The following is a 14,794-nucleotide window of genomic DNA, read 5'->3' on the forward strand; positions in this document are numbered from 1 at the left end:
AAAATGGCCGCCGATCACCCCAGAAAAAAGTGACTGACAAACGGTCTGGGCAGCCTAAAAACAGTGAGCAATTGAGTATCAGCAGCTCAATGATGCACAGCTGCAGATCGATCGATTAATCAAGTCCTTTGGAGGAGTTAATCTGCCTAATCTCGCCCTACTGTCGCAGCCGCAACCTCTCCCTACGCTAATCAGAGCAGAGTGACGGGCGGCGCTATGTGACTCCAGCTTAAATAGAGGCTGGGTCACATGGTGCTCTAGCCAATCACAGCCATGCCAATAGTAGGCATGGCTGTGACGGCCTCTTGGGGCAAGTAGTATGACGCTTGTTGATTGGCTGCTTTGCAGCCTCTCAAAAAGCGCCAAGAAAGCGTCACAAAAGCGCCAAGAAAGCGACGAACACCGAACCCGAACCCGGACTTTTACGAAAATGTCCGGGTTCGGGTCCGTGTCACGGACACCCCAAAATTCGGTACGAACCCGAACTATACAGTTCGAGTTCGCTCATCCCTAGTGAGAAGTACTTTGCAATCAAAATGTGTAAAAAATGGCCTGCGAAATCCGAAAGGTGCTCTTTGGAATGTGTGCCCCTTTGCCCACCTAGGCTGCAATAAAGTGTCACACATCTGGTATCGCCGTACTCAGGAGAAGTTGGGGAATGTGTTTTGGGGTGTCATTTTACATATACCCATGCTGGGTGAGAGAAATATCTTGGCAAAAGACAACTTTTTCCATTTTTTTTATATAAAGCTGGCATTTGACCAAGATATTTATCTCACCCATCATGGGTATATGTAAAATGACACCCCAAAACACATTCCCCAACTTCTCCTGAGTACGATGATACCACATGTGTGACACTTTTTTGCAGCCTAGATGCGCAAAGGTGCCCAAATTCCTTTTAGGAGGGCATTTTTAGACATTTGGATCCCAGACTTCTTCTCACGCTTTAGGGCCCCTAAAAAGCTAGGGCAGTATAAATACCCCACATGTAACCCCACTTTGGAAAGAAGACACCCCAAGGTATTTAATGAGGGGCCTGGCGAGTTTATAGAATTATTTTTTTTTGGGCATAAGTTAGCGGAAATAGTTTTTTTTTAGTTTTTTCTCACAAAGTCTCACTTTCCGCTAACTTAGGACAAAAATGTAAATCTTTCATGGACTCAATATGCCCCTCAGCAAATACCTTGGGGTGTCTTCTTTCCAAAATGGGGTCAGTTGTGGGGTGTTTGTACTGCCCTGGCATTTGAGGCTCTCCGCAATCATTACATGTATGGCCAGCATTAGGAGTTTCTGCTATTCTCCTTATATTGAGCATACAGTTAATGAGATTTTTTTTTCCGTTCAGCCTCTGGGCTGAAAGAAAAAAATGAACGGCACAGATTTCTGTATTCGCATCGAATCAATGTGGATGAAAAAATCTCTGCCAAAAAAAAAAAAAAAAGGAGGGGAAAGGCGCCCAACATCCATGCTCATTTAGCTCTTATGCCCTGGCAAACCAGATTTCTCCATTAACATCAATCGATGTGGATGAATAAATCATTGCCGGGATTTTTTATTTATTTTTTTATATACAAAGTGTTTGCCAAAGCATAGGAACGCCGCCTCCTCCTCAGCTCGTATGCCTTGGCAAACGTATCTTTTACTGCAGAGTAGAAATCTCGTCTTGCAGCACCGCATACACCGACTTGTGTGTAATCTGACAGCAGCGCAATGCTTCTGTCAGAATACACATCAGTGCTGCAGCTAGTCGATTGGTTGGTCCACCTGGAAGGTAAAAAAAAAAAAAAAAAAAAAAAAAGAAAAAACCAGGCCGCAACGCAATAATTTTATTAACTTAGGAACAGAACATATAAACTTTAACTTTTTGAACTAAACATTAACCTTTTTGCTTACTGGTGTTTTTTTTTTTTTTTTACCTTTATAGAACAAACCTCTCCTTCCCCATGGGTCAATGTGCAAAGCGCAAATCGCCCAACGATGTGGCGAAGTGCGTTATGCACTTTGTCCCAGGTGAAAGGAGACGTTTGCAGCAGCTGTGAGTGAATGGGCCCTAATAGCCCTGTGTGCCTGTCCTGGTGAGATGTGATCCCTATGCTAGGTGTACCTGTGTGTGGTACTTCCGGAAACACTCTCCAAAGCATAGGGCAGGGTGGTCAGGACAGTCAGGACAGAAATAGCGGGTGTCACGCCTTATTCCACTCCTGCTACAGACACGACATCTTTTTCGGGGTGACGGTTGGGTTGAGGTGTAGAACAAATTTGTTCACACCGGGTTTTCTCAGCTGTACATAGGGTTCCCACCCCAGAATATAGTATAATAAAAATGACAGCTATGAGAGGTATTCTTTGATTGCAGTTTATTTTTTGCAGGTAATGTGCGACATTCATGTGTGAACGCGTTTTCGGCTATATATTAGCCTTCATCAGACACTATGGAATACAGAATAATAGTGTCATGTATATACACAAGGTTATGTACATTAATTCAAGTAATACACCATTGGCGACAATAAATCAAGGAAGCAAAAAAGAAAAAATGAACAAACCAATAAAATAAAGAAAAATAAAGTAACAAATAATAAAGTAAAAATGGCCAGCAGATAATTAATGAGAAATCAGCCTGTTATGGAGTTTCAATTCTGTAACTACATAATGTTATGCTGGTATACAACGTAGAATATATATGACGTCGCGATGATTCCTGAAGGATCAATTTAAGGAAAAAACCGAATCTGAGCAGAGTCCTAATTGAAGTATGATGTCCATTCTAACAAGTATGGTATTACGGACAATATATCAGACAGAAGAGTAACCCTCAGTATAATAGTAACATAAAGAGAAAAATATGGAAAATTTCAGCCCGCACAACCCCTAGCAGGTGCAGATTGCTATGGCGAAATAGAGATATAAATGTAAAAACACAAAATGCAATCGCACACTGCAACCAGCACTCTGCCCTGCCTTTATGCTGGATGTTGAATAAGGCATTGGTGTACATTTTGGCCAAAGCGTAATAAGCCACTCACCGCGTCAAGGTTGCCTTCATGAGTGGTCCCTAACACTAGTTCCTACCTGTTATGGGCCATGACAGCCACATAAAGTCCAGGGAGCGCAGGTACAGCATGCATGCCAAGCACACTCTGCTTTTAACCCCGTCCGGTGCCTGCTAGGGGTTGTGCGGGCTGAAATTTTCCATATTTTTCTCTTTGTAGTACGTATTGGAGGTGTTGCGATCTCCAAGCAATCAAGCACACCTGTCCAGTTAATCTGCCCCCTGGAGGCTGGTTTTAAAGTCAGTATAAAACTGAGTCTGCTTATATAGCACCTACCAGGCCATTAGGCTCCAGGAGAAGTATAGAGTGGGCTCAGCATGCATGTGGGTACTTGCATCCCTGGATCCGATGAAAGCTGTAATGGCACCGGACGGGGTTAAAAGCAGAGTGTGCTTGGCATGCATGCTGTACCTGCGCTCCCTGGACTTTATGTGGCTGTCATGGCCCATAACAGGTAGGAACTAGTGTTAGGGACCACTCATGAAGGCAACCTTGACGCGGTGAGTGGCTTATTACGCTTTGGCCAAAATGTACACCAATGCCTTATTCAACATCCAGCATAAAGGCAGGGCAGAGTGCTGGTTGCAGTGTGCGATTGCATTTTGTGTTTTTACATTAATAGTAACATAGTAACAATACCATATAAGTCAGAGAGATGGATAGCCTAATCCCCACTCAGGAGGACCTACCATTGCCGCTAGAGATGAGAGGAGAATGTGAAGGTCACACAATAGTCGATCAGGTGCTGTCAGCACCAGTGGTTTGCGCTGTGTGCCCTGAGCAGTGTGATCCACTGCTTTAAATGTCTGCCAGGAAGCGCGCCAAGCGATGGGGGCGGGCCTGGGTGTAGAAGCACATGTGACGCCGTGCGTTCCACTTGCCGGAAGTAGATCAGCAAATGGAACGCATCGGGTCACGTGACTGCGTTCCAACGACCGGAAGTGAGTCGGTCTGTTGGATGCAGTCGTTTGTAAACACACTGGGGACTAGAAAAAGAAAAAAAGAATGAGGGATTGTGTGGATTTAGTGTTATAAGAGGGAGAAGAAGATATGAATATGGTTATATGTGATTGTATGTCACGAGATGCTAATAATGGATGATTGTACATGGTTGAATATGTTAATATATACTGGTAACATGGTACAGTGTATAAACTGAGCAAAGTGATGTGATTGAAGTATACTGAACAATCTAAATGGTATGAGTGAACGGTATGAATGTGTGGTGTGAATGTATGTGCTGTATTACTGGAAAATAATAGAAAATAAAAGGATACAGTAGGCGGCATGTGGTCCAAGAGGTGGGGATCAGGAAGCCTGTCAGAAAAAAAGAGAAAAATGAGTTAATATGATTATTGGACATTTATTCATTACTATATTATAATAGACATTGGATTTCATATTCTTTGTTCATTCCTTTTGGATGGAGGGTCTGCAGTGTATGGATCCAATAAGCTTCTCTGAGTTTAAGATTTTTGATCCTATTACCCCCTCTGCGGGGTGAAGGTACCTGTTCTATTATTTGGTATTTTAATTGGGATATAGAGTGTTTGTGTTTATCAAAATGCGCCGGGACTGGTAGCAGTAGATTTTTCCTTCGAATTGTTGATTTGTGTTGACAAATCCTGTCGCGTGCTTTTTGAGTGGTTTCTCCTACATAAGCCATTCTGCAAGGACATTTTATAAGGTAGACGACAAAGTCTGTGTCACAAGTGAAAAAACCATTTATATGAAACGTTTTGTCCGTTTGGGGGTGTGTAAACTGGGAGCCTTTCTGCACATTAGAACATTGGGAACATGTGAGGCATGGAAATGTACCTTTCCTTTGGGTCTGCAAAAAGATCTGTCTAGGTAAGCGTGTCTCGGAACCCAGATCCGCCCTTACCAAGTTATCTTGCAGATTGCGGGGACGGCGATTGCATGAGAGTATTGGGTTGTGGAATTCCTCTATTTTAGGATATGCTTTCTTCAAAATTGGCCAGTGGTTGCGGATGATGTGCAAAACTTTGTTAGTGCTGGGATGAAAGGTGTGGACAAATGGGATTCTTTTCTTATTATTTCTTGGATTCTTATTGCTGATATTCGTCTTGAGGGTATGTTCTGGGTAACCCCTGGTCCTAAACCTCTGTTTCATTTCATCCGCCCTTTTTGTTAGTGTGACGGGATCATCTACTATGGTTTGGATTCTTTTTAGTTGTGAACATGGTAAGGATTTTTTTGTCATGGGTGGATGGAAACTGGAGAAATGAAGTAAGCTGTTACGGTCAGTGTCTTTGCGATATAAGTCAGTTTTGAGTTTACCCTGGGAATTTATGGTAACAACTGTGTCCAGGTAGGCTATTGATGAGTTGTTATAGTGGATGGTGAACTGGAGCTCTGGCCATATGGAATTCAAGTGATTGTGAAATGTTAGGAGAGATTCTGCTGTTCCAGTCCAGATGCAGAAGATGTCGTCTATGTATCTTTTCCATAGCTTGCAGTGTGTTATGAAGAGGTCTGATGGGTATACATAAATGGTCTCAAAATGTGCCATAAAGCAATTTGCATAAGGCGGGGCCACGTTTGACCCCATAGCGGTACCCTGTACCTGTAAATAAAATGTGTCCTGGAACATAAAGAAGTTGTGGTGAAGCACTAGTTGGAGAAGATCAAGGCATAGTGAAATTATATCTTTATGTAAATCGGTATTGGTCAACATCGTCTTAACTGCATCCATGCCCTTTTCGTATTTGATAGAAGTATATAAACTCGTGACATCCCAGGTAACTAGAAACGTGTTAGATGGTAATGGATCCAATTGTCTGATTACTTTGAGGAATGAAGTAGTGTCCAAAAGGAAAGATGTAGTATGTTTAACATGAGGGGTGAGGATCTTTTCAAGAAAGATAGATAGAGGGGATAATATGGATTCAGTGGATGCAACTATTGGTCGGCCAGGGGGATGATGGAGATCTTTATGAATTTTAGGTAGTACGTAGAAGACTGGTATGATGGGGAAGGCTTTGGTTAGAAAATTGACAGTTTGAGTATCAATAGTACCCTTCGTGTGATAGTGTCTTAAGGTATTATTGATTAGGGTGGCTATAGATGACGTGGGGTTGTGGTCTAACTTTTTATAGACTGCTGTGTCGTTAAGTTGGCGGTGTACTTCTGCCACGTATTGTGTTTTGTCCATCACGACCAGGGCTCCCCCTTTATCTGCAGGTTTCAAAATCACCTTTTTAGCCCGTTTCAGTGCATCTAAAGATACTCTTTCTGTGTTTGTAAGGTTATTCGTATATTTGTATTGGCCCTCTCTGACTCCTTTTATGAAAGTGTCAGTGTCTCTTTGTACCAATTTAATAAAAGTTTCCACAGCTGGTTGATTACGTGGGGGCATGTATGTACTTTTAGTACGTAAGCCTAAGTCCCGAGATGATATAAGCGATCCTTCCTTCTCAGGAGTGGGATGTACTTCCCTGTTTTCATCTTCGAAATGTGCTCGAAGGCGAATATTTCTGAAGAAACGCAGTAAATCAAGTTCCAGTTCAAAACTGTTTAGACCGTATGAGGGGCAGAAATATAGTCCTCTTTGTAATAAAGTCAGTTCTGATGGGCTGAGGGGAGTCGAGGAGATATTAATCACCAGTGACTCTGATGATGGTGACAATTGTGTAGAATGTGTGATAATTGAATCATACGGTAGCTGGGATCTGGTAGTGATGGATGACGTTTGCTGTTGTGATGTCCCAGTTCTAGGTGGTCTACGGGTATTCTTCGGTCTGCGTTGTTCATCAGAATGACGAGAATCCTGGCTTGAAGCTGATCTCTGTGAGTCCATGGAGGATGCTCTTCCACTTCTCCTCGGACTAAATCCGGTGGAATCGGGCCAGTGGTAGATTCTATTGCTCTTGTAGTCTTCTGTATCTCTCAGAAATTTCTTTTTCTTATTGAATTCGATTTCTTTTCGTCTTTCCAGGAGGATAGTGGCTACCTTTTCTTGTAGACTATTGTATTCATCTTTAGATAGGAGGTCAAGCAGTTGTGATTCTATAGCTCGAATCTTGATTTTTAGTTCCGTCATAGCTGAATGGATGTACATCAGGGTCAGCGTCATGATATCTATCGAACACTTATTGAGAATCTGTTCGAATTTGGTACAATATTCTGGATTGTCCTTGAAGAACGTCGGACGTGTCCGTATCCGTAGTCCCCTAGGGATCATCTTGGTTTTGAGGTACTCGGCCAGCGTGACACTATGTAGTTCAAAGTTTTGCAGCTTCTTGGTCTCACGTTCAAGATCTCTTTCTTGCAGTTCTACTGCCGGTGTCTGGAGAAAATCACTGGATGAGGTGACTTGCGCCAGAACGGTTGAAATCTCGTTATCCGCAAAGGATAGGGTGTTGTCAGCCATTTTTGGTGGTCCTGGTGCGTTCCAAATCAGGGAAATGTAATATGTAGAACAAATTTGTTCACACCGGGTTTTCTCAGCTGTACATAGGGTTCCCACCCCAGAATATAGTATAATAAAAATGACAGCTATGAGAGGTATTCTTTGATTGCAGTTTATTTTTTGCAGGTAATGTGCGACATTCATGTGTGTTGAGGTACCAGGAACGACATTGGGGAAATGTTGCTCGTGTAGACGGCTAACTACACTGGTGGATGGGGCCACGGAACCTCCTGGGTACAGGAGGTTCTCGATGATCTCTTCCTGAAATTTGAGGAAGGATCCAGTTCTCCCAGCCTTACTGTAGAGAACAAAACTATTATACAGAGCCAATTGAATTAAATATACAGACACCTTCTTATACCAGCGTCTGGTTCTGCAGGAAACTAAATACGGAGACAACATCTGGTCATTGAAGTCCACCCCTCCCATGTGAAGGTTATAGTCGTGGACTGAGAGGGGCTTTTCAATGACACGGGTTGCTCGCTCAATTTTATTGTCGTGTCTGCGTGAATGGAGGAGAGCTTGTAAACGTGTTTCACCGCGAGCAGTTCTTCGTTACACAATGCAGCCCTCTGCCCCTTTGCAAGACGGGTGGTAACGAGCCGTTGGGGGAAGCCCGCGCGACTAGTTTGCGCTGTGCCACAGGCGCCAATCTGTTCTAGAAACAAATGCCTAAAGATGGCCACACTTGTGTAGAAATTGTCCACATAAAGATGGTACCCCTTGCCGAATAAGGGTGACACCAAGTCCCAGACTGTCTTCCGACTGCTCCCTAGGTAGTCAGGGCAACCGACCGGCTCCAGGGTATGATCTTTTTCCTCATAGATCCGAAATTTGTGGGTATAGCCTGTGGCCCTTTCACAGAGCTTATACAATTTGACCCCATACCGGGTGCGCTTGCTTGGGATGTATTGTTTGAAGCCAAGGCGCCCGATAAAATGTATTAGGGACTCGTCTACGCAAATGTTTTGCTCTGGGGTATACAAATCTGCAAATTTCTGGTTGAAATGGTCTATGAGGGGCCGAATTTTGTGGAGCCGGTCAAAAGCTGGGTGGCCTATGGGACGGGAGGCGGTGTTGTCGCTAAAGTGCAGGAAACGCAGGATGGCCTCAAAACGTGCCCTGGACATGGCAGCAGAGAACATGGGCATGTGATGAATTGGGTTCGTGGACCAATATGACCGCAATTCATGCTTTTTAGTTAGACCCATGTTGAGGAGAAGGCCCAGAAAAGTTTTAATTTCGGAAACTTGGACTGGTTTCCACCGGAAAGGCTGGGCATAATAGCTTCCCGGGTTGGCGGTTATAAATTGTGTGGCATACCTGTTTGTTTCGGCCACGACTATGTCTAAGAGCTCCGCAGTCAAGAACAGCTAAAAAAATCCCAGGGCCGAACCGATCTGAGCTGTCTCAAACCGAACTCCAGACTGGGCGGTGAAAGGGGGAACTACAGGTGCGGCTGAAGTTGGGCACTGCCAATCAGGGTTTGCCAGCACCTCTGGGATTCTAGGGGCTCTACGGGCCCGTCTTTGCGGTGGCTGCGACGGGGGGTCACTACTGCTCGTGCCACCGTACCAGCTTCAACTGCCCTTCTGGTGCTCGCCACTTCACCAGGTTGTACAGCAGTGCTGGTACTAGGTCCAGGGAGGGCTGCGCTGCTGGTGTATGCCTCACCACGTAATCCGACAGCACCAGCCCCACTCTACTGCTCTTGAAGCGGATCCTGCGCAACCTGCGGTCTAGCGACACGGGGCCGGGTACGCCTGGTGCTATCAGGGACCTCAGCCTCCTCGTCCGAACTTTGGGTCAGAGAGCCACTGCTTTCTACAGGTTCGTATTCTGACCCGCTAGATTCATCAGATGAGGGTTCCCACTCCTCATCCCACTGGGTCAGAAGCCTGTAGGCCTCTTCAGAAGAATACCCCCTGTTTGACATTTGGGCAACTAAATTTAGGGGTATTCCCTGAGACTACCCAAGACAAAAAAACAAGCCTGTCTTACAAATGGGAGGCTAGCGAAGTACCGTAGGCCGCTGCGGTTGATAAAAAATATCAAAACTGATTTTTTTATTGCCGCAGCGCATGTAAAGTGAATGTGCGGTGATAAAAAAAAAAAAAAATTGTCACTGCGGTGGGGCGGGTGTGGGCGAACGCACGTGTGGGCGACCGATTAGGCCTGATTGGGCAAACACAGCGTTTTGGGTGGAGGGTGAACTAAAGTGACACTAATACTATTATAGATCTGACCGTGATCAGTTTTGATCACTTCCAGATACTATAAAAGTACAAATGCAGATTAGCGATACGCTAATCAGTGAATCAGTGACTGCGGTGGGCTGGGCGCTATGGAAAAGGTTAACAGCTCAGGGAGCATCCTCCTTCTCCCATCGGAGGGCTGCTGTGCCTTTTCAGCCACCCAATGGAGAGGGAGAGAGCCCCTAGACAGCCCCCCGACAGCCCCGTCCTTACCCTTCCCCGTCTGCACAGTTGTGGCTGCAATTGAGCAGACGGGGAAGGTTCCCATGGCAACAGGACGCCTTCTCAGGCATCCTGCTGTCCATGGTGCTGAACGGATCGGTGCTAAAGGCATAGATCTGTTCAAACAAAGTGTAAGTAAAATACAGTACAGTACCCTATATAGTGTACTGTACTGTATTATACAGACATCAGACCCACTGGATCTTCAAGAACCAAGTGTGTCTGGGTCAAAAAAATGTACAAAAAAGTGGAAAAAGTTAAGATAAAAAACACATTTATCACTGAATAAAAAAAAATACACTACACATATTAGGTATTGCCGCGCCCGTAACAACCTGATCTATAAAACGGTCATGTTACTTTCCCCGCGCGGTGAAAGCCATAAAAATTAAAAAATTAAAAAATAAAAACTATGAGAAAATTGAAATTTTGCCCACCTTACTTCCCAAAAAAGGTAATAAAAGTGATAAAAAAAGTTGCATGTATGCCAAAACAGTACCAATTAAACAGTCATCTCATCCCGCAAAAATAATACTCTACCCAAGATAATCGCCCAAAAACTGAAAAATGGCTCTTAGACTATGTAAACACTAAAACATGATTTTTTTGTTTCAAAAATGAAATCATTGTGTAAAACTTAAATAAATAAAAAAAGTATACATATTAGGTATCGACGCATCCGTATCGACCGGCTCTATAAAAATATCACATGACCTAACCCCTCAGATGACCACCGTAAAAAAAATAAAAATAAAAACGTTGTAAAAAAAGCTATTTTGTCATCTTACGTCACAAAAAGTGTAATAGCAAGCGATCAAAAAGTCATATGCACCCCAAAATAGTGCCAATCAAACCGTCATCTCATCCCGCAAAAAATTAGAACCTACTTAAGATAATCGCACAAAAAATGAAAAAATATGGCTCTTAGACCATGGAGACACTAAAACATTTTTTTTGTTTTAAAAATGAAATCATTGTGTAAAACTTACATAAATAAAATAAATTGTATACATATTAGGTATCGCCACGTCCATGACAAACCTGCTCTATAAAATTACCACATGATCAGATGAATTTTGTAAAAAAAAAAAGTGCCAAAAAAGCTATTTCTTGTTACCTTGCCGCACTAAAAGTGTAATATAGAGCAACCAAAAATCATATGTACCCTAAACTAGTACCAAAAACCTGCCACCTTATTCCATAGCTTCTAAAATGGGGTCACTTTTTTGGATTTTCTACTCTAGAGGTGCATCAAGGGGGCTTCAAATGGGACATGGTGTCAAAAAAACCAGTCCAGCAAAATCTGCCTTCCAAAAACCGTATGGCATTCCTTTCCTTCTGCGCCCTGCCGTGTGCCTGTACAGCAGTTTACGACCACATATGTGGTGTTTATGTAAACTACAGAATCAGGGCCATAAATAATGCATTTTGTTTGGCTGTTAACCATTGCTTTGTAACTGGAAAAAAAATATTAAAATGGAAAATCTGCCAAAAAAGTGAAATTTTGAAATTGTATCTCTATTTTTCATTAAATCTTGTGCAACACCTAAAGGGTTAACAAAGTTTGTAAAATCATTGTATAATACCTTGAGGGGTGTAGTTTCTTAGATGGGGTCACTTTTATGGAATTTCTACTCTAGGGGTGCATCAGGGTGGCTTCAAATGGGACATGGTGTCATAAAAGCAGTCCAGCAAAATCTGGCTTCCAAAAACCATACGGCGCACCTTTCCCTCTACGCCCTGCTGTGTGGCCGTACAGTAGTTTACGGCCACATATGGGGTGTTTCTGTAAACTGCAGAAAAAATTTGTTGAAAAAATTGGTTAAAATGGAAAATTAGGCAAAACAATGAAATTCTCAAATTTCATCCCAATTTGCCAATAACTCTTGTGCAACACCTAAAGGGTTATCGAAGTTTGTAAAATCAGTTTTGAATACCTTGAGGGGTGTAGTTTATAGAATGGGGTGGTTTCTATCATGTAAGCCTCACAAAGTGACTTCAGACCTGTAGTGGTCCCTAAAAATTGGGTTTTTGCTCATTTCTGAAAAATTTCAAGATTTGCTTCTAAACTTCTAAGCCTTGTAACATCCCCAAAAAATAAAATATCATTCCCAAAATAATTCAAACATGAAGTAGACATATGGGGAATGTAAAGTCATTGCAATTTTTTGGGGTAGTACTATGTATTACAGAAGTAGAGAAACTGAAACTTTGAAATTTGCTAATTTTTCCACATTTTTGGTAAATTAAGTATTTTTTATGCAAAAAAAATATTTATTTTTTACTTCATTTTACCAATATCATGAAGTACAATATGTGACAAAAAACAATCTCAGAATGGCCTGGATAAGTCAAAGTGTTTTAAAGTTATCAGCACTTAAAGGGACACTGGTCAGATTAGCAAAAAATGGCCAAGTCCTTAAGGTAAAATAGGGCTGAGTCCTTAAGGGGTTAATTAGTATTTTCTGGAAGCTGGCATATTAAACCCCTTAATCAATATTTGGTGAAAACTGCTGTGTCGCAGGCCTCAATCAATATTTGATGGAAGCCGGTATATCATTACCCTCTATTAGTAGTTTGTTGAAACAGGTATATAGAACTTCTTAATTAATATTTGCTGAAAGATGTTATATCAAACTCCTTAATCAATATTTACTGGCAGCCGGTGTATCATAGGCCTCAATCTATATTTGGTGGAAGCCCGTATATCAATCCCTTCTATAAGACAATTGTGGAAACAGGTATATAGAACCCCTAATGAGTATTTTTTAAAGCAATTATATCAAACCCATTAATCTTTTTTTTGGTGGAAGATGGTGTATCGCAGGGCTCAATCAATATGTGCTGGTATATCTATCCCCTCTATCAGTATTTTGTGAAAACAGGTATATAGAACCTCTTAATGATTACTTGCTAGAAGCTGGTATATCAAACCCCTTAATCATTATTTAGTGTTAGCTGGTGTATTGCAGGCCTCAATCAATATGTGGTGGAACCCGGTATATCTATCCCCTCTATCAGTATTTTGTGAAAACAGTTATATAGAACCCCTTAATGAGAATTTACTTTAACCCCTTAAGGACATAGTACGTACCGGTACGCCCTATTTCCCGAGTCCTTAAGGACCAAGGACGTACCGGTACGTCCTAACTTTAAAATCGGCATTCCGGCGCCCCAGGGGTTAATTTGAACAGGATGCCGGCTGAAATCATTCAGCCGGCATCCTGTCAAAACGCCAGGGGGGGTCATGTAAGCCCCCCGTGTCGGCGATCGCAGCAAACCGCAGGTCAATTCAGACCTGCGGTTTGCTGCGCTTTTTGCAGTTTCAGATCCCCGCGGTCCCTGACTGCGGGGATCAGAAACTTCAGAGTGCCTAAAATCAATATTGTTCACCCCCCCTGCACCCCTGCACGATTTGATGGCGGCAGGTGGTGCAGGGGGGGTGTCGCAGGCGGTGGGGGCGTTGCGGGAGGCGGGCGGTGCGGCAGGCGGGATCGCGATCCCCCGCCCGCCTCCCATTGCATAATCGTTGGTGTACAGTGGGTATACCAGGGTGCCAGCACATTGCTGGCACCCTGGTATAAACGGCTGACATCGTTGATGCGTTTAACCCTCAGCCGTTTAACCCTGTATGGAAAAGGTTAACAGTAAGAGGGAGCTCCCTCCCTCTCCGATCGGGGGGCTGCTGTGCTTTGCAGCTCCCCGATGGGAGAGGGAGAGAGCCCCCAGACAGCCCCCCGAAGCCCCGTCCTCACGCTTCCCCTTCTGCGAAGTTGTGGCAGACGGGGGAAGGTTCCCATGGCAACAGAACGCATGCTCAGGCGTCTTGCTGTCCATGGTGCTGAACAGATCTATGCTGAAAGCATAGATCTGTTCAGTGTAAGTAAAATACAGTACAGAAACCTATATAGGTTCTGTACTGTATTTTACAGACATTAGACCCACTGGATCTTCAAGAACCAAGTGGGTCTGGGTCAAAAAAAATTAAAAATAAGTGAAAAAAGTTAAGATAAAAAAAAAACATTTATCACTGAATAAAAATTAAAAAAATAAAATACACTACACATATTAGGTATCGCCGCGCCCGTAACGACCTGATCTATAAAACGGTCATGTTACTTTCCCCGCACAGTGAACGCCATAAAAAAAAAAATATATGAGAAAATTGAAATTTTGCCCACCTTACTTCCCAAAAAAGGTAATAAAAGTGATCAAAAAAGTTGCATGTACGCCAAAATAGTACCAATCAAACCGTCATCTCATCCCGCAAACAAATGAGACCCTACTCAAGATAATCACCCAAAAACTGAAAAAACTATGACTTTTAGACTATGGAAACACTAAAACATGATTTTTATTTTGTTTCAAAAATAAAATCATTGTGTAAAACATACATAAATAAAAATAAAGTATACATATTAGGTATCGCCGTGTCCGTATCGACCGGCTTTATATAAATATCACATGACCTAACCCCTCAGGTGACCACCGTAAAAAAAATATTAAAAAAAATGTGTGAAAAAAGCAATTTTTTGCCATCTTATGTCACAAAAAGTGTAATAGCAAGCGATCAAAAAGTCATATGCACCCCAAAATAGTGCCAATCAAACTGTCATCTCATCCCACAAAAAATTAGACCCTACTCAAGATAATCGCCCAAAAACTGAAAAAACTATGGCTCTTAGACTATGGAGACACTAAACAATTTTTTGGTTTTAAAAATGAAGTTATTGTATAAAACTTACATAAATAAAAAAAATTGTATACATATTAGGTATCGCCGCGTCCGTGACAACCTGCTCTATAAAATTACCATGTGATCTAACCTG

General features: G+C 42.6%; 1 protein-coding gene across 1 annotated transcript; it reads right to left on the minus strand.

Annotated features, from left to right (window-relative positions):
* Nucleotides 1-2,334: 2,334 nt before the first annotated feature.
* On the minus strand, nucleotides 2,335-7,657 carry LOC122929581. Its single transcript, XM_044283204.1, has 2 exons — nucleotides 4,334-7,657; nucleotides 2,335-2,704 (listed from the first exon to the last, which is right to left on the minus strand). Exon 1 carries the CDS (start codon nucleotides 7,630-7,632, stop codon nucleotides 4,435-4,437), a length of 3,198 nt encoding a protein of 1,065 aa, XP_044139139.1. The 5' UTR covers nucleotides 7,633-7,657; the 3' UTR covers nucleotides 2,335-2,704; nucleotides 4,334-4,434.
* Nucleotides 7,658-14,794: the final 7,137 nt, after the last annotated feature.

The sequence above is a fragment of the Bufo gargarizans genome, chromosome 2 (assembly GCF_014858855.1).
Source record: "Bufo gargarizans isolate SCDJY-AF-19 chromosome 2, ASM1485885v1, whole genome shotgun sequence".
Taxonomy (NCBI): domain Eukaryota; kingdom Metazoa; phylum Chordata; class Amphibia; order Anura; family Bufonidae; genus Bufo; species Bufo gargarizans.

Excerpts from the sequence above, each read along its gene's own strand:
- LOC122929581 (XM_044283204.1), bottom strand. The coding sequence starts at position 7,632 with ATGAATGTCGCACATTACCTGCAAAAAATAAACTGCAATCAAAGAATA.